The sequence below is a fragment of the Equus quagga genome, unplaced genomic scaffold (genome assembly GCF_021613505.1).
Source record: "Equus quagga isolate Etosha38 unplaced genomic scaffold, UCLA_HA_Equagga_1.0 168909_RagTag, whole genome shotgun sequence".
Lineage (NCBI taxonomy): Eukaryota > Metazoa > Chordata > Mammalia > Perissodactyla > Equidae > Equus > Equus quagga.
The window spans coordinates 17300-37661 of record NW_025797327.1 but is presented as its reverse complement, the minus strand read 5'-3'; the positions used below and the strand labels follow the sequence as shown (position 1 = coordinate 37661).

Below are 20362 nucleotides of genomic sequence, written 5' to 3'. Positions count from 1 at the left end.
GCGCTCCCGACCCGGACTCTAGGAAGGAGTCTTCCGGGTTCCTTCTGCGCGTGTGCGGCCCCGCCCACGCCCACCCTCTTCCGCCCGGAAGTTCCGGAGCCCGGTGCTCTGGGGACGGGGGCAGCGCTGGGCTGGATGCCGTGCCCCTGGAGGTTGGTGGCAGGGTGACGGAGGAGTCGCGGGCGGTCGGGGACACGGGGCGAGCACGGCTGTGGCTCCGCTGGGGCGAGCGAAAGGGTCGGTGGGTGGGAACCGTCCGGGACGCGGATACCGGCTGGTGAAGCGCCGGCTCGGCTGTGGCTTCAGTGATTGCTCCTCGGAGAAGGCGCGCTCTGGAAGGCCGGCCGTGGCTTCCACAAGCTTCGTGAACTGAGGGTCGAGGCGGGGTGGGTGTGCGGACGCGCGAGCGCGGGGTGGGCGGTCTGCGGTCCCGTCCGGGCCACGCCGCCCCGCTGGGTGCTGTGGGGCTGCTCCTGTGCCCGAGCGCGCTGGCGCCTGGTGAGACGCCCGATGCCCGGGGGAGCCCCTGCGGTGTGCGTGCTGACCGAGGCTCCCGGGGCACTTGTTTGTGGGGGTTCGTGGAGTCGCTCCAGCAGGGGAGGTGTCAGGTCCCCTCCTGCCCGGGCAGCCCGCCGAGCGCTCCCGGTTTGCGTTTCCGGAGGTTTATACAGGATCTACTGTCCAGGCCTCGTGGGTTGAGGGGCATGTTGTGCTCTGCGTGGCGGTCTTGTCTTCCTGAGAACAAGGTAGCTGTTATACAGCATGAGGGGAGGCGGCCTACGAACAGTGATCCTCCCGGAAGGACAGCGCCGGTGGCTGAAGCCTCGCTCCCGCTTCAGGGCAGAGGCAGCGGACTCGCGGGGAGGAGGAGGGCCGGCGGTTACTGCTCCTTCTGCCCCGAGTGCCCAAGGTTTGGGTGCTGCTGTTTCTCCCGAAGTTCTCCGAGGCTGGGTGACGGTGGAGGGTTTGGACCGACCTTCAGACGGAGACCTGTGCTGGGCTGAGAGGGGTGGTCGAAGGTCTAGGGATTGTTCCTTCTGGGAGTGGTCTTGAAGGAAGGGGTGGTCTGGGGCTGGAGGGTTCGCCCGTCACAACCGAGAGAATGTCTCCAGGGCTTCCTAACACTCCCATCCCTTCCCTCTCCCTCATTCTTTTGTTATCTGCGCTCTCTCAAACCCGTTGTGTCATCAGATTTGATACCTCGAGACCGGGGGATGCTCCCTCTGTCCTGAGTGTTCTTCCTGGTGGTTGAGGGAGGGTTTGTCAGGGTATTTCTGCCTCATGAGAAAGATGAAAAGGTTTCATTTGAGAACAGAAGTGATTTGCCGGGCTCGCATTTGTATACAGCAGGCATTCTGGCTTTTGTTTAATACCATCCACTTTGCCGAAGTTAAGCCAAACCACTCATCTGCTTTTGACATCATTTTTAGGAACTGCAGCCAACTTAGAGCAAATATCGTTTTAGAAGAACTTGCTTGAAACATGCCTGTCCTTTTTTCCCCATTGCTTTCTGGGGGTTATTTGCGCTCAAAGGGTTAATAATACAAGTGTTTCCCGTGTGATGTCAGTGATCTTTTCTTGAAAATCATAAATTCTATAGCACAATAACAGGAGCCTATTTTCCATTGTTTAAAAAAGAAAAATTCGAATGAATCACACTTCTGCTTGAAACCAATGTTTTAAATGTAAGTAAAGCCCAGTACAATCCCTGCCAAGAAGTACAAGACTCATTTCTGATGTAAAAAACGTAAAACGGAGTCTTCTGATGTGCAGACAATAACAGTCGTTTGTCTGATTCACATGATCTTAGTTCCAGCAACTTCTCTGAGGTCCATCCAGTGCACATTCGGAAGCTTTTCAAAAGTTCTACATGTGGTTGTGAAGTTCTGCTGATTGTATTTGGCATGTAATTCAAGACTTCCTCCCCCGTGTGACTTTGTTAAAAACATCCTGAGTTTGGGAGTTTAGATGTGTCACTTAGCATTTGCTATGTAACAAAGCAACCAAAATTTTCTGGGTTACAAAGAAAAATAAAAACAATCATTTCATTTGCCCGAAGTTCTATGGTCAGCATTTGGGTTGGGTCTAGTTGGTCAGTGCCTATGCTGGTGATGCCTGGATCACCAGTGAGGCTGTCGTCATCTGGTGCCGTGACTGAGGCTGCTTGTTTTAAGATGACTTCGTCTGTTGTTTTCGCTGGTTTGTGCTGGCTGTTGGCTAAGCCGTGTCCCTAACAGGGCAGCGCCAGGTTACTTCACAAGGTGACAGTGTTCCAAGAAGGCAAGCTCTAGCAGAAAAGTACTTTTCATCGTATGTCTGCCTCCCATGTGCTGTGATTTCCCTACAGTCAGAGCAAATCAAAGAGCAAAGCCCATGTCATCGTCGGAGGGGACTTCACGAGGAAACGAATACAGGGAAGCAAGGCATTGAGAACCATTGCGGGGACAGTGTGCCACAAAGAATGTGCATTATGTGCATTTTTTCCTATCAAATCATGGGCCACAAGTGTTGTGCTGCAAGATGTGTACTTTCTGTGAAGTTTAGCTATTTGAAAACCACAGGTGTCCTTGTGGAAACACTAATCTAGGAGTATGCCCCTATGGGTAGGAATTATGTAACTGTGTGAAATAAGCAGTTATCTACAGAAGCCTCTTTAGAATTTTTAGGTAATTCTTACTATTAACTGTTGATAAATCAGTAAGAAATATGTGTTTTCGTTAACTTAAGGGTAAATTCTGTGTCTCAGTTCTTCAAAGTAAGGGTATGTGGGTAACTCCTTCGACAGGGTCTTTCCTGCCCCTTCTCAAGGTATAAAGTACTGTTGCCCCACACGAGGTTCTCTCTCACTCTCTTTTTTTGTTTGTTTTTTTTGTCTTCTCTAGCTAACGTGTGGAGAACTTTGGACAGGAGAATCTGGGATGTAGGAGCAAGCCAGGCTAGTCCTTTCATGACTCCGCTCCATTCACCTTCTCTTCCAGCTCTGTTTCCAGAGTCCTCTGTGTGTTTCTAAGAGCAACGGAAAATGGATACATCTTTGGTGAGTTGTTTCTTTATTTTTCCCTCAGCTTGTTTTACATTGTGCTGTATGAGCTTTATGAGCATTCCTAAGTTGAAATGAGAAAGTAGAAATGAGCGAAATTCGGCTTCAGGGACATAGACATAAACAAGGTAAAGGTGGTGTGCAGATACAGGCAGGTTATGTGACCTTAGAGTCACCCAAGGTGAGCGCAGATTGGTCTCTGGTCTTTCCGATGTCAAGGCCAAAAACAGATGTTGTGCAGTCATTTATTAGCTGATGAGAACGGACCCCTAGAAGAAAGCGTGTCACATCTCCTTGGACGTGGAAGCCTGCAGGCACGGAAGTCTGACACAGTGTCTTTAATGGTCGCGTAGATGAGGCGGTGGGCGGTGTTTGCCTGCCAGTCTCGAAGTAAACACTTGCAGCCTTCTGCAGTGGTGGTCTGACCTCATGCTGAAGCGCAGCTTGCTTAGTGAGGTTCTTCTGGAGTTGCTGAAATGGCGAGGCCCCAGACAGCCTTTGGAAGGCCCTGCGTGGTGCACGGAGGAACTTGGAATGTCTGGGGGATTGAGTCGACTACAGGTCCTTTAAATAACTCTTCACACATTTCTGTCAGCTAGTCTGTATATGCAGGTTGGGCAGCAGACTCCTCAAGGTTGTATTTCCTGGCAAATATTTCCACTGCTGCTTTGCCCTTTAACCTACTCGCCGTAGTCTGCATTCGTTTCTTCTAAAGCTCACGAGTAACCTAATTATAGTTAGATTCAGTGGTTATGCTGTAGTCGCTGCCTTAGTCGAGTCTTCTGCCGTGTTGAAATGCCTTAGTCCATGATCTTCTGGAAGGTCTCGTGTCTTAGCTTCTGTCATGGCCTCTCTGATGATTTCTTCTGTGTTTCCCTGAATTCTTCTGTTTGTTTCTTCTTCTCCTGAATGTGGCTCTTGCAAGTGTTCGAGTCTGGGCCCCATTCTTCACACGGCAGTTCTCCTTGACCTGTTGGGGGGCTCTGGGGTTTGACAGTTTTGTTTCTCTCCAGCTTGGGCCTCTTCCCCAGCCTTCAGAGCACAGGTTCAGCTCCCAGTTGATGCTGCTTCATAGCTCTCCAGAAGGCACCTCAAGCTCAACAAATGCAAAATGAAAACCACATTTTCCTCTCTTCCCTTCCTATGATATTACTTCCATCCAGCTAGTGACTCAAACCACCAAAATGGGATCTCTCCTGGACCCCTCCCTCTCTCTCAGGTTTAATCTCGTTAAAGTCCTGCTACTTTGTTTGTTGTTTAGTTTTATCTAGTGTCTGTGCTGGTGCCCACAGACCCTACAGTAACTTCCTTTTTTACCTTGGAGCTTTCTTGGCAAAACAGGAAGGATGTGAACGTGATGAGGTCCCATCCCTCTGGAGCTCTGCTGCCAGCCAGCGTGTGTGGTGGCAGCCTCAGGAGTCCCTGTGGCACAGAGCACTCAGGAGTGAGTGAGTCATGTTTGAACGGAGTCAAGTGAGATACACAAAGAATAAAAGCAAGGACCACAGATTTTCATCATTTTTAACTTTTGTTCATATAATTGTCAGCGATTCCGTCTGTAGCTTTTATTATTATGTAACTGGATGTTGCTAGATCAGAAATCGTCTGTCATGTTTTCAAACGCTGTTAAAGACTGTTTATACTTCAGCTAATCACTTAAAACTGAGTAGGGAAAAACAAATGTGTTCGTCAACCGTAAGTCTCATTGTGGACTAGAATTTAATGAAAAGTTGTTTACCTTTTCTCTTATTTTGATAAAATACACATAATCTAAAATTTGCCCTCGTAACCGTTTCTAAGAGTACAGTTCAGTGGCACTGATCACATTCACACTGTTGTGCAGTCATTCCCACCATCCATCTCTGGAATTTTTTCATCTTCTCTGAATGAAACTCTACTCGTTAAACACTACCTGCCTCTTCCCTTCCAGCTCAGTCCCCGGCAGCCACCATTTTACTTTCTGCCTCTGAATTTGACTACTGTTGCAGCATGATATAAGTGGAATCATGCAGTTTTTGTCCTTTTATGATTGACATTTTATTTTGTATATTGTCTTCAAGGTTCAGTCACATTGTAACATGTCATGGCCATAACTTCCGTTTTTACTTCCATGAAGTTGAGTTTAGCTATTCTTGACTCTCAAAAGTATTTCTTAAATTCTTTTTCCTATAAGAACTGGAGTAGGCAACTTTTTATCAACTTTAAACAGTAAAAGATAAAATGTGAATTGCTTTGAGAGTTTTTCAATCCTACAAGACCCCAATTTTTTAGTATCTCCCAATTTTCTTTCATCCCTCCTTCCAAACTGGCTTTTCCCTCCTCCGCCCCATGAGCTCATCGCTTTCCTATAGTTCTTTACTAAGGGCAATGACTAGTGGCTGAGATGTACTACTAATGTTTTGTTTTCCTGTCTCTTTTCCCAAAGCTTCAAGCCCATGAGGTAAACATTATTTGACTTAATAGGTATCACTCATGTTATTTAAGGAAGTATGTCAGTCCCAGTTATCATGTGTGACACTGTGAGCCATTATCTAGCCCCTGGATAGCAGATCACTGTCCTTACAGTTTCCCTGCACTGCTTGTTGCTGTTGTTGGTGTTTGGTTTTGTTTGATTGCGTGGTGCCAGTTCCTTTACCAGTTAGGTCAGCACGTAAGATTTGTTTCTCACTGATAGTACCTGATCTTGGTGAGTCAGCTTTAGTTTTCTTTCTTTCAGCTTCACGCAGTCTCCTTGTCTGGCCGCACACCCAGTTGAGCAACAGTGCGGTATAGTGTGTGGAGAGACTCAAGAAAAGACTCAGAGATGGTGTATGAGACATAGAGGTTTATTGGGACTTACATATAGGGATTGTCCAGGGGCGGCTGGCTGGACGGAGTTGTGCACCCGCTACCATGGGCAGAGAGGAGCTTGCTTATCTAGGCAGGGGAATACAGACTGTGCTTGCCAAGAGGGACTGCTCTTGGTATGACCAGTGTTCCCAGGAACAGTAGCTCGCATCTAAGGGTTCTGTGTTCTTTCAACATGTGCTGTTCTTTGAGATAAGTTAAGACCTGCGTTGGCCAGGCCCTCAATCTTCACAAATCCCAGAGGGCTGACTCTCCACCCAGATGGGGACCAGGAGGATACATGGTTACAGTAGGGCACATAGGTTACTGCTGAGCAAGCAAGGCCCTACACTTTACCCTCCGTGTGTCTGAATGGCCCTTACAGTCTTATTGCACCATCTTTCTGCAGATCCCCTGGCACCAGACATATAGGGGAGCATTGCAACCATATACCACAACAGCAGTATAGAGCACAGCAAGAAAATAAAAGCCATAGCAAAGAGGCAAGAACGCCAAAGAACATTTTCCACCTTGGTAACCCCATGGTCGCAGAGAGAGGCAGCCTGCTGCATACCCTGCAGTTGGAGGGATTTTGTAAGTCAGCAATGGTGTGTGCCAAATCAGTGAACAGGTTGGCAGATGTCGTCCTAAGAACAAAGAACTGAGGTGTTTAGAGGGGACTACAACAGGGAGGTCGTGACCATCTAAGAAGACGCAGCTGCAGTGTCTTAGGTTAGTATGGTACTGGCCTGTGGTTGTAGACCTGGATGGCAATACCATACCTCTTGTCCAGTTGGGTTGGGTGCCACAGGGGCAGTGGTATAAGGTAAGGGAGGAACAATGACACACCAGAAGGAAAGGATGAAAGTGCCTTGGGAAATTGGAGGCTCTGGATTAGTAAGGTTGGAGGTTTTGAGTAGTCATCACACAGTAAAGTGTGTCACCACGATATCCTGTTCTAAGCCTGTCCTTCAGGGGTCTAAGAGACCACACCAGGACCTGTGGGTCCTGGTAAGGAGTTCTTTTGGCAGAGACAACAGCAAGTTGTTCTCAGTACCTGTCTGTGGTTGTATTTTTCCTCCTTGGTGGGCCCTCATGTCGCCACCATGCAGGTGACCTGTAATTCAGCCCATTGACTACGTGCCCAGAGCCAGAATCCAACTACATGCTATCAGTCAAAGGCTGAGTAGTGACTGCCGTCCAATGAGGGGAGTTGCCCCTTGCGGAGCCATCTGTATACCAGGCCTGCACTGGGATGGGTCCTTGTCCTTCTCACATTTGGCAGAGTTTCAGGCATGGGTACCTTATCCAATGAGGTTGTTTCTTCTGCAGTGTATGTTACTGGTCCTAGCATGGCATGCAATTCTGCACTTAGGGGACTATTAGTAAAGCTCCCTCCTTGTTGTAAGTATGCATGCTACTTTGCCAGTGTCTGTGTTTGGGCTGTTCCTGAGTGGGGCTTTTGGAAGTGTCCCACAGCCACCCTGCCATAGGCAGATGGGTATGGACTGTGAGCGGCAGGGAACAGGTTATGGGCTCCACCTGCAGAGGCCCACGTAATCAGTATACCATTGTTGCAGTGTGCTATACCAGTTTCAACCACAATGGGGACCAGAAGCCAAGGGGAACTCGTTTATTGCCTTGTCTTTGCCAGAGACCCCATTTATCTCCTCTGGGTAGCTGGAAATGTCCAATTTGCATGGTAGTCCCTGTGTCAAAACACTCAAAGACTGAATTTATTTCACTGCTACTTTGATTTGGGTGAAGCCCACCTGCTCGGTGGTCCCCCAGTGCCAGATAACACCCTTTCACATTGACTTATAAAGAGGGTGGAGTGGTTGGGCTAAATGAGGAATGAAAGGGTGCCAGGAACCTAATAAGCCCAGAAAGGTCTGTAGTTGTTTTGGGGTGTTGGGTATAGGGAAAGCCTGTATCTTATCCGTAATAGTAGCAGGAACTACTTTTGTCTCACCCGACCAGACAACACTCAGGTATTTGACAGACAACCCAGGCCCCTGTAATTTGTTGTCCTTCACCATCCATCCTCGTTGGCATAAGTGGGCAGCGAGGGAGCCGGAGCCTTCCTGGAGGTCTGCAAAAGACTCAGAGGTTAACATGACATCATAAGTATAATGTAACAAGGTGGCACTGGGGGATTGTGTCCACTGGGACAATTCAGTGCCCACGAGACTATGACAACTTGTGGGAAAGTGGAGATAATCTTGAGGCAGAACAGTGAAAGTCCATTGTGTGCCCTGCCAGGTAAAGGCAAATTGATCTTGACTACCTTCATCCAAGAGGATGCTGAAAAAGCCATTAGCAAGGTCCAAGGCAAAATAATACGTTCCCAGTGTGTCACCTATCTTGTCTAAGAGGAAGGCTATACTGGCGACAGCAGCCTACATAGGCGGTGTCATTTTGTTCAGTTCTTTATAGTCCATGGTCGCCAGGAACCATCTGGCTTCTGGAGGGGCCACACAAGGCTTTTGAACGGGCTATGTGTGGGTCCAGTGATTCCCACTTTTGCTAGTTCTTGTACAATTCCCGAGATTTCCTTATGGCCTCCTGGGAAATGATGTTGTGTTATCTTCACCACATGACACAGTTGGGGCAATTTGACTGGAGTCTGTTTGGCATGACCCCTTGTTAGAGATTTAGACAAGTGGACCTGAAGGCAGAATTCCCCAGCTGTAGTCTGTAGGGTCAGACCAGTGAGGACGTGCGTGCTGAGAATGTATTCAAGTATGGGGGCAATATATATTATATACCGTTTTGGCAGAAGACGCCCTGTCTGCAGCACTAGCACCACCAATTTCAACGTAAATGTGCCTCCACCATAACCATCTGTGACAGAAACAGGGCTGTCAAAACAGGATGGATCTCCATGAATCAGAGTGCGTTCTGCTCCTGTAGCCACCAATGCTAAGACTATTTTTAGTGGACCAAATTATATTGTTATCTCTGCATGTGGCCTCTGGTCCCCTGATACCCAAGCCACCTGCACAGCATTGAAGGAGTGGGTCAGGGTCCCTTCACCTTCCCCCTCGTTGAGGGGCTAAGGTGTTCCCAGGCTGTTGCTGGGGGTGCTTTTGGTTTTGGACACTCTGTGGATGACCTTTGAATGTCTGTTGTGACTCCAGCTTCTGCCACAAAGCCACCAGAACAGTGTTTGGTTATTTATCTTTTTTTTCCTGAGGGGTGCCTGCTGCCACCAGGTCATGGTACATCTGTCTATGTGTTACTCTGACAAGGACCTTGGTGGTTTTGGCTCCTTTGTTGTCTTTTTCCCCAGGGAACCCAGTAACCCTCACTCCCTTCCACCTGACATTATCTGTCTCCCCCAGGTCAACAGCGGCTTGGGCCACTTGGGACACCAGTTGACCTACCAAGTGGTTTAAGAGAGAGACCAAAGCCCCATAGCATTGGTTCAGAGCCATCTATGACATGGTGTCTTTCATGCCTGCAGTGAATAGTTCATTGTCAGGCCCTTGGTAATGGTCGGCGTAAACTGCATGTTTCATGCTGAGTTCCCTTAACAAATCTTGTAGGTCTTCCATGGTCTGCCACCCAGGGGGTAGGCGTGGGTATGTCCCCTTCTTTAGGCCAGGCCCCCCTACAGGCAGCCCTTAACCAAGTCAAGGGAGACTACTCGATCCTCATTCACAGCACTATAGAGGTGTTGCTGCACGGCAGAGTGAGAAGTAATGGGCACTATCTTGTTCACCTCCACCCCTGAGAGCAAAATGCCTTCCACTGTGGTATCCCAGAGACGCAAAAGCCACTCTGGGATGCTTTCCCTTCCTTCTGCCTGAATTTGTTTCCCAGTTCCACCAGCTTGGCAGTGGTGTGATCCTGCGTAGTAGAGTGCATATGCTGAACAATGGGGACTCTTCTGTTGGATTGACCCCAGTGGGCCAGGGTTGTTCTGATTTCATTTTCTGCGTCATGACCGGATGCACCTCCAAGATGAGTACTTCTCTTGGGACATCCCATCCCACAGCCTGCTCACTTTCCTCACTACTAGAGTCACACAGATCGCGTTGTTTTGGGTTCCAGTCTTGGTCACAAGGGCTTGTACCTTTGCCTGTGGTAGCTGGTGCCCCTTAAGTTAGTGAGATGAGAGGCTAGGGTCTCTACTTTCTCATCAGCCTCTCGTAGGCTTGTCGACAGCACCTCGGTTGTCTCAGCTTGTACCAGTCAGCCTCTTTCCAACTTTAGTTCCTCCTGTGGCGGCCTTGCTTTGGCTCTTGGTTGCATCTCAGTGTCTGTTCTGAGCCATGCTATGGGGGGGGGGGGGCACCTCACAGCTGCAACAGTCATCTAGGCTTTGACTTCTTTTTCCCAATGTCTGTCAAGCCAAGAACTTTGCCAAGGACCTTTGGTGTTTTCCGGGGCATCCCCGTACTCACCTGGTGGGCCCTATCCATCTAGAATAGCAGTGACTGGCCCCCACATGGAGGATGCAGGCCAACCTAGAACTTTCCCCATAGAGTTCCCATCCCATCCCCCATAGTCTCAGTGCTCACGGGAGTTTCCTTGGTCTCCTGGCTGGCTCACGAGGTGTCTGGCCACACGCCCAGTTGAGCAAGCAGTATGGGATAGGGTGCAGAGAGACCAAAGAAAAGACCTGGAGACGGCATATGAGACATATAGGTTTGTTGGGACTTAGGTATAGGGAGTGTCCGGGGGTGGCTGGCTGGACGGAGTTGTGCACCCACTACCATGGGCAGAGAGAGGGCTGCTTACGTGGGCAAGGGAATAAAGACTATGTGCTTGTCAAGAGGGACTGTTCTTGGTACAACCAGCGTCCCCAGGAACAGGAGCTCTCATGGAAAGCTCTGTATTCCTTCAAGATGTGCTGTTCTTTGAGATAAGTTAAGATCCAGGTTGGCCAGGCCCTGGATTGCCACAAATCCCAGAGGGCTGACTCCCCACCCAGATGGGAACCAGGAGGACACGTGGTTACAGGAGGGCATGTAGGTTATCACTGAGCAAGCAGCGTCCTACAATCCTGAACAGAGGAGTATTTATTTCTGTGATATTGTTGAGGAGAACATGGTAGAGGGAAAATATGGTGATCAGTGTGTGACTGTAACAGGTTGTCTCTTCCATTCACATGTTATTGGTCAAAGATCAAGGCAAGTGTAGAATTATAAATTTGCTTATGTGACTTCTACTGCAAGGGGATATATAATTTTTTGCAGAGAAAGGTGCCACAAGGAGTGCTATGAACTGAATTGTGTTCCCCCAAAATGTAAGTGTTAGTCCTAACCCCCGATGTATACGTAGATAGAACTTTTAAGAGGTAAACAAGTTGAAATGAGGTCATAAGGATGGGGCCTCTACTACAATAGGATTGGTGGCCTTATAAGAAGAGGAAGATAGAATTATCTCCCTCCCTCTCCCCCATGTGGACTCAGCAAGAATGCTGTCATCCAGAAGGCAGGAAGGGAGCCTTTACCAGGAACCGAATTGGCTGGTACCTTAATCTTGGACTTTTCCAGCTTCTAAAATTGTAAGGAAAGAATTTTCTGTGTTTAAGCCACTCAATGTGTGGTATCTTATGGCAGCCTGGGCTGACTAATGCAGGGAAGGATGCTAAATTTGGCCGGACAGAAATATAAACTGCCACACACTGTCTATTCTTGCTTGTTTAATTTTCCACATGAACTTCTAAATGAGCTTGCCTATATCTAAGAATGTATCTTTTCATTAGAATAGTATTGTTAGTTTACTGATTTAGGGAGAATTGATATCTTTATGATGTGGACTCTTCCTATCCATGAACATGATTTATCTTTTCATTTGTTTAGTTCTTTTTGTATTCTTTTTTGCCCCCTCAGAGTTTTGTGTTATTTTCTTAAATGTATTGCTGAGTGTTTTATCTTTTTGTTATTGTGGGAGTATTCTCATATATATGAAGACTTATATATTATTTTTATAGTCTGATAATTTATTGAATCTTCCTATTTGGAGTAGTTTTTCTGTGATTCTCTTCAGTTTTTCAAGTATGAATCATATGCAAATCATCATTTTCACTCGTCTGTTTCTCTTTGCAGTGCACTGACAGACACTGCTACTACAGCGTTAGTAACTGGCGATGGGGTGTCCTCGTCCTGCAGTGTTCCCCATGAATGTGAATCTTGCTTTCACTTATGGCTGAGACATACACATTTTATCATGTTAAGGAAGAATTCCTTGAATCCTGTTTTTTGAGGTTTTTTTTTAATTACAAATGGGAGGGTATTTTTACAGATGCCCACTCAGTATCTATGTGGAGGATCATAGGATTTTCTCCCCAGAAATATGAATATGATGAAATACACGAATAGATTTCTCTCTCTTTTTTTTTTTTTTAAAGATTGGCACCTGAGCTAACAACTGTTGCCAATCTTCTTTTATTTTTTTTCTGCTCTTTTCTTCCCAAATCACCCCCAGTACATAGTTGTATATGTTAGTTGTGGGTCCTTCTAGTTGTGGCATGTGGGACGCTGCCTCAGCATGGCCTGATGAGTGGTGCCATGTCCATGCCCAGGATCCGAACCAGCAAAACCCTGGGCCGCCAAAGCGGAGAACGCGAACTTAACCACTTGGCCATGGGGCCAGCCCTAATAGATTTCTTTCTTTCTTTCTTTTTCTTTCTTTCTGTCTTTCTTTCTTTCTTTCTTTCTTTCTTTCTTTCTTTCTTTCTTTATTTCAGGAAGATTAGCCCTGAGCTAACTACTGCCAGTCCTCCTCTCTTTTGCTGAGGAAGCCTGGCCCTGAGCTAACATCCATGCTAATCTTCCTCTACTTCATAGGTGGGACACCTGTCACAGCATGGTGTGCCAAGCAGCGCCATGTCCATACCCAGGATCCAAACCAGTGAGCCCCGGGCCACCAAGAAGCAGAACGTGCGAACTTAACCACTGCGTCACTGGGCCAGCCCACCTAATAGGTTTCTTCATATTGAGGTTTTGCTCTATTCCTAGAATGATTGTTAACAATTCCTTCTCCATTGCCATGGTCTGTTTCTCCTTCAGGAAATATTGATGTTTCCTAAAACACTGTAGTTATTCCTTTTCTCCTTTCAGTCTCATAGGTTCTCTTTGAGCCATTTTGTTCACTCTGATGGCTTCAGCTACTGCAAAAATTCTCCTGTTTCCCGAATTTTCATCTTCAGCTTAGGTCTCTCTCCTGAGCTCTAGGTCATATATCCAGTTGCCAGTTGGACCTCCCCACATGTTTGAGCACAGAGACTTCAAACATGACATATCCAAATCTGTGTCTCTTCTGCCCATCATACACTTTACCATTCTTTCCCAGTTTCAGTTCACAGCACCAGTATCCACCTGGCTGGGCATGCAGACACCCTGGTTGTAAAACTCCCCCTTCACCCTTTTCAGAGCAAATTAGCAGCAAATTCTTTTCCTTCTTTTCTCTTTTTTTTTTTTTAGGATTAGTTCCCTGTTCTGTATTATTGCTGTGTTGCCTCAATGTAGGTGGTCATCTCTCCCTCTGGTTTCTTCTCCTCTGCTTCTCCCGTTAAGCCCTTGCCCATTCTCCTTCTAGGGGATGACTATTAAAATGCAAATCCGCTCATGTCACTTGCCTCTTTGGACCAGCCCCTCATTATTTAGACCTTGTGGTTTAGGAAGTGGGGGCTGTTCACCCTGGGGTGGATTTAAGCAACCCTTTGGGATCTAGGAAGGAAATCTTAGAATGCCTGTGTACATGCTTTTAACTGATAAGTAATAGAGAACATGGTGAGTGCATCAAATTTCTTGTTGTTGGAATTAGGTCAAATATTTAAATGTAGAGTTGCTCTACAATCAGTTTCTTAAATACCTTTAGTGCCTTAATCTCATCACAGCCCAGGAGCAGTCCCCTGGACACGGTGCTGTGTGTACTTCCATTACTGTGGTGTGTGTTCTTCCTGCCCTCATGACTTCTGCTGTTGCCTCATATCCACAAGAACATGTGGTTCACGTTGAACAGCTAACATGTTTGGCTCTTCAGTGAAGCACAACCTGGTAGTACAAGGAACAACTGTTTTTCTGCCTCTTTAATACCCCAGTCTACCTTGAACATGTGTCGAGCCTACTTCATCTAACACATTATTCCAGGTGTGCATTTATCCCTGTCTCCATACCAGATCATAGGCTCCTTTGAGGAGCAGAATTTTATTCATCCTTTTATCCCTAGCAATAAGGACAGTCCCAGATTTAGAAGGGAAACTGTATGGTAGTACTTTTAGGAACTAGTGAATAAACACAGAGGTAGGATATTTCTGCTGTGATTACTCTTTATCCCACAATATAGAGTACAAAGCGTGGCGCATCCTGTACAAGACAAAGTACACACAAAAGAATGAACTCCCAGACTTCCTGTTCTTCTGACCCAGGCTGATGAATTGAGAAATGTGCCGTTACAGGGGTTGGTGTCATTTGAGGATGTGGCTGTGCACTTCACCTGGGAGGAGTGGCAGGACCTGGATGATGCCCAGAGGACCCTGTACAAGGACGTGATGCTGGAGACCTACAGTAGCCTAGCGTCATTGGGTGAGCGAAACTCTCCTAATAACTGCCAAGCGCAAGCGTTTTTCCTTTATTGGTAACTGTAAGACTGTTCATGAAAGTAAATGCTACTTAGGTTTACGATTCTAGGCCGAGAAGAATATGTGTGTTCACTTCTCCAGTTAAAGGTTCAAATTGCTCTTCGTTGCACAGCTCTTGCAGCTGTTCAGTTGTCATTCTTCAGAGGCCGTCAAGCGGTTTGGCAAAAGTCCTACATTATTTCTCATCAACAGGGCATTGCATCACCAAACCTGAGGTGATCGTCAAGTTGGAGCAAGACGCAGAACCGTGGACTGTAGAAGCACCCCCAAACCAGAGCCTCCCAGGTGGGTCCATGCGTGCTGGGCAGGGAGGCTGGGAAGAGGAGAGCACGGCAGATGTTGGCCGCGCTGACCTAATTTTCACCTGTGGTTTTCCCCAGGTCCAGAGCTGGTGAATAATGCATCAGACATGTGTGTTATTCAGTCTCCAAAGGTGCATAAACCACCTCCCTTTGTTTTTCTTAATAACTTCTATCTACCCAAATCCAATCCCTACTTGCCTCCTCTTACAACTTTTTCTTCGTTAATCAGATTCTGTGGGTTCTCAGATGCCCTCCTTTCCTCCATTCTCATTCACTGTTTTCTTTCAGGCATTCTTTCGTACATTCATTTATTCTTTCAACACATGTTAACTGAGCAGTTTTTAGGCTGGTCATTTTGTAGTTTAGGGATAACAACAGTAATCAAATGTCCCTCCTTTTATTACTGTATTTATTTTATGATTTTATTGGTGTCATGTTGGCTTAAAACATTGCGTAGATTTCAGTTGTACATTATTATATTTCAGGTTCTGTATAGACTGCATTGTGTTCACTACCAATCGTCCAGTTTTTATCTGTCATCACACATATGTGCCCCTTTATCCCTTTTGCCCTCCTCTGGTCCCCTTCTCCTCTAACCATTAATCTGTTCTTATCTGTGTGTTTGTTTATCTTCCACATATGAGTGGAATCATACAGTATTTGTCTTTCTCTGACTTATTTCGCTTAGCATAATACCCTCAAGGTCCATCCATGCTGTCGCAAAGGGCATGATTTTGTGTTTGTCTTTGTCTTTTTTATGGCCAAGTAGTATTCTATTCTATATATATATACACACACTATGTCGTCTTATCCATTCATCCATTGATGGGCACTTGGGTTGCTTCCACACCGTGGCTAATGTGAATATGCCACAATGAAATGGGGTACATAAGTCTCTTTGATTGTTGATTTCATGTTCTTTGGATAAATACCCAGTAGTGGAATGACTGGGTCATGTGATATTTCTGTTTTTAATTTTTTGAGGAATCACCACACTGTTTTCCATAGTGGCTGCACCAGTTTGCATTCCCACCAGCAGCATATGAGGGTTCCCTTTTCTCCACGTCCCTCCAACATTTGTTATTTCTTGTCTTGTTAATAGCCATTCTGACAGGTGTGAGGTGATACCTCATTGTGGTTTTGATTTGCATTTCCCTAATAATGAGTCACGCTGAACATCATGTGCCTGTTAACCATCTGTGTATCTTCTTTGGAAAAATGCCTGTTCTTTCATATCCTCTGCCTATTTTTTGATCGGGTTGTTCATTTTTTGTTGTTGAGTTGTATGTTTATATATTTCAGAAATTAACCTCTTATCAGATACATGATTTGCAAATATTTCCTCCTGATGTCCCTACTTTTAAAGAGATTATAGTATATTGCAAGTCAGAATAAAACAAAGATACAATATGTTAATTAGTGGGATAAAAACCACAAAAATGTTTCACCATGGTGAGAGAGAAAAAAATGGGCTGTGTTATCTTAGGAAGGAAGCTTTAAAAAAGTAGTTTTAGAGGAGATTTTTAAGGATTTACTTTGGGATAGCTTAAGTTTGAGATCATTATTAAATATTTAATTTGGGATAGTTTGTTGAGATGACTGTTTTCCAAAATGACTCATAGCACATAGGGGGATATATCTGCATTAGAAAGTGGACATCACTATTAGAAGATGTGAAATATCACTAGCTTACCTGGCATTTAAAGGCATAGAATTAGAGCAAATCACCTAGGGAGTTGTTAAGAAAATGAGAGGAATATAGGACCAAGCCTTCTCAGTCGTGAAATTACAGATATCATGAAGCTGAGAAGGACACTGCAAAGCTTTCGGCATGGAAAGGGGTGGTGACATGGGAGGAGAACCAGGAAATCATGATTTCTCAAGGCCAATGGAACCAAGGGTTTCAGGATGGAGTTGCTCATATGAAGTCATTGTAAAACAACAGAGAATAAGATCCATACCTGGACCCCATTGTCATTGAAACTAGGAGACAGCTGACACTCTAAAGCATAAAATACAAGCAGTCAGAAACAATGAATTATCAAGCAGGGGTGCACATACCAGGAAGTGAAGTAAGAACGCCATGACTGTTGAACTAAGAAGGAACAGGAAAAAGACTTTTCAAAGATGGTGGGCACAGCATGGGTGTCAGAACATAAATCCTTTAGAGCAGCAGAGAGAGGTAGCCCAGTGTGGGAAACTAGAGTCTCCTGTACCTGTTACGGTTCTGAGAAGTACAGGATATAAGGTTAAAATTCAAAATCTGCAGGAAGCTGTATTTGTATGGGATAGAGAAGAAAGATTATGCATTTGAAAAACCTCCCAGATGTATATAGCCATTTCCCATGGAGGAGTAAAACTAAACAAATATAAGTGGAAAATTCTTGTCCCTGAGCAGTAATATTGCTTAGGTGACAGATGAATGGCCCTCCCTCATATTCTGTAAGTAGCTGATCAAGGAAAATTATGCTATCTTCAAGGCCAAATGACCAGAGAAGGACTAGCACAAGATACCTGTAGTTATTATGATAATAAAATAGAGAAAAGAATGGAAACATTGTGGGTGAAAAGTTCTCAACTGAAATCTACATCTGGAGAGTAGGCGAATATTTTGACGAAATATTTTTCATGAATTAAAAAAGAAAAAAAAACATGATTTGACATTAGAAAATCTATTAACAAAATTTGTTACGTTAATTCAGTAGGGAGAAGAATCATACACTCCTCATAAAATCAGTACCTATTATTGATTTCTAAAGAGTCTTGTTCCACTGGAACAGAAGGAAACCTATTTACCTTTATGTGAGCATTCCATGAGAAATGCTTAGGTGTGGTTCATGGGTATGGTTATTTTCATCTCGTTTTAGATGTGCAGACTGTGGGTGACCTGATGGAGACCAGCCAGGAAAATTACGGCAGACGTTTGTGGCAAGCTGTAATCACCAACAGCAAAACATCAACTAAGGAGAGAACTGACTTAGGAAAAACGTGTAATCTGAGCTCAATCTGTATTTCAAAACTGATTATAAATAGTGGAAACTGTTCAGGAATGAAGCCAGAGGAGTTTAATGCGTTTGAGAACACCTTTCTCCGTAGTGCACCTGATGAGATGCCTGCTGGAGAGAAAGCTGAGGACTGTCCTGTGACCGGGGAATCCCTCAGATGTGCTGAGCATCCTAGTCATCCTCAGGAGACTCAAACTGTGCAGCAGGCTTCTGCATTTAGTGGACGAGGGAGAGGCTTCAACAAGGAGGCAGTAGTCCTTACACATAGGAGGGCTCGCATGGGAGGCACTGCCTGTAGATATAATGGACACTGGCAAGCCTGTGATGAGTCAGCTCTCATTGCCCAAGAGAGACGTCACGTAGGGGAGGATCGCGATCGATGTAACGAATGGGGGAAGACCGTTTGTGAGAAACCAACACAACTGAGTCTTCACAGAGCTGATTTCAAGGAGCAACACCATAAATATAATCAAAGTGGGAATAATTTTAGCAAGAACTTACAGCTCACTCAGCTTCAGAGAATTCAGTTAGGAGAAAAAACTTTTCAATGTAATGTATGTGGTAAAACTTTCTATAAGAAGTCTAATCTCACGAAACATCAGAGAACTCATACAGGGGAGAAACCCTATGCATGTGATGAATGTGGGAAATCATTCTACCAGAAGCCGGCTCTCAGTGTACATCAGAGAATTCACAGGGAGACGCCTCATGAATGCAGTGGCTGTGGTAAAACTTTCCATAAGAAGTCAGCTCTCACGGCACATCAGAGAACTCACACAGGAGAAAAACCTTATGAATGTAAAGAATGTGGGAAATCCTTTGGCCACCGGCCAGCCCTCACTGTACATCAGAGAACTCACACAAGAGACAAACCTTATAAATGTAATGAATGTGGGAAATCCTTCTGTGTGAAGCCAAAACTCACTGTACATCTGAGACTTCACACAGGGGAGAAACCCTATGAATGTGAAGAATGCGGGAAAACATTCTACCAGAAGTCAAAACTCACTGTACACCAGAGAACTCACACAGGTGAGAAACCTTACAAATGTAATGAGTGTCGGAAAACCTTTTGTGAGAAGTCAACCCTCAATAGACATCAGAGAACTCACACAGGAGAGAAACCCTATGGATGTAAAGAATGTAGGAAAACTTTCTATCAGAAGTCAGCCCTCACTGTACACCAGAGAACTCACACGGGAGAGAAGCCCTATGAATGTAATGAATGTGGAAAAAGCTTTTGCCAGAAGTCACACCTCAGCAAACATCTGAGAACTCACACAGGGCAGAAATCATGTATGGTGGAGACTGGCTATGTGTATGCCAAAACTCACTTTCTTTTTCTGTTGGGCACACAGTTAGCCTGCGTTTCTCAGCCTCCTTTGACTATGGGTTGGACTATGTAACTGGCCAGGAGAATATGAACACAAGTGGTGAACATTACTTCCAAGGCTGACTACAGAAATACTTCCATGCTCGGGGCCGGCTTTGTGGCTGAGTGGTTAAGTTCGCATGCTCCACTTTGGTGGCCTGGGGTTCACTTGTTTGGATACTGGGCATGGACCTGCACACTGCTCGTGAAGCCGTGCTATGGAGGCACCCCAAATAGAAGAACTAGAATGACTTACAACTAGGTACTGGGGCTTTGGGCAGAAAAAAAGGGGTGGGGGGGAGATTGGCAACAGATGTTAGTTCAGGACCAATCTTCCTCATCAAAAAAAAAAAAATGTATATATGCTTCTATGCAGGGACCAGCCTCATGGCATAGTGGTTAAGTTTGGCATGCTCCATTTTGGCAGCCTTGGTTTATGGGTTCAGATCCTGGGCATGGGCCAACACCACTCATCAGCCATGCTGTGGTGGCAACCCACGTATAAAGGGAGGAAGATTGGCACAGATGTTAGCTCAGGGTTAATCTTCCTCAAGCGAAAGAAGTGGAAGGTTGGCAACAGATGTTAGCTTAAGGCTAATCTTCCTTGGCAAAAAAGAATAAAAAAAATTCTTCCTCTCTGACTTTGTACCCTGTGGTCCTGAAGGTCAGATTACCCCCAGGTTTCCCTTGGGAGCATAGGATGAATGTGGCAATCCTGACTTAAGACAGAAGGGATGGAATGGGGAGAGCAGAGATCTTGCCAGCTCTACCTAAAAAAATCTCCATTTGTACTCTTCACATGAGTGAGAAATATTTATTGTTGATCCCTTCCACGTGTGATCTATTTACAACATTACCAGTTTACTGTAGCTGGTTCATTTGATGAATTTGGCACAGCCTTCTGTGAAAAGTTATCAGTCCTTGTGTAGAAAATTCCCACGGGAAAGAACCTGTGTTGTCATCGTTCATCCCCAGTTCAATTGATGGAGAAATCAAAGAAATCATGGGAAGAGATAATGCAACAGATGGAGTGCCTTTATTGGGCAGAGACAGCTCTTTGAACACTGAGAATAAAGTAAAACCTTATAAATATCTTTAATGTGTCAAGACTTTCAAGAAAACTTCCAACTTTAGGTATAATGTAATTTTTAATGATGGGAAAACTATCAGTTTCGGTTGTGTGGATGAAGTTTTCAGATAGAGATGTTAGATATTTATTGA

General features: G+C 45.5%; 1 protein-coding gene across 1 annotated transcript; it reads left to right on the top strand.

The window, feature by feature from the left end:
* Positions 1 to 75: 75 nt before the first annotated feature.
* Positions 76 to 19469, top strand: LOC124233242 (zinc finger protein 717-like). Its single transcript, XM_046650409.1, has 5 exons — positions 76 to 152; positions 2883 to 3037; positions 14280 to 14406; positions 14655 to 14747; positions 17632 to 19469. The coding sequence occupies exons 2-5, from the start codon at positions 3023 to 3025 to the stop codon at positions 19173 to 19175; spliced, it is 1779 nt and encodes a 592-aa protein (XP_046506365.1). The 5' UTR covers positions 76 to 152; positions 2883 to 3022; the 3' UTR covers positions 19176 to 19469.
* Positions 19470 to 20362: the final 893 nt, after the last annotated feature.

What these genes read in the sequence shown, in the direction of transcription:
- LOC124233242 (XM_046650409.1), top strand. An exon ending in CAGTAGCCTAGCGTCATTGG is followed by an intron (nt 14,407 to 14,654) that starts GTGAGCGAAACT and finishes TCTCATCAACAG; the next exon opens with GGCATTGCATCACCAAACCT. An exon ending in CCCAAACCAGAGCCTCCCAG is followed by an intron (nt 14,748 to 17,631) that starts GTGGGTCCATGC and finishes ATCTCGTTTTAG; the next exon opens with ATGTGCAGACTGTGGGTGAC.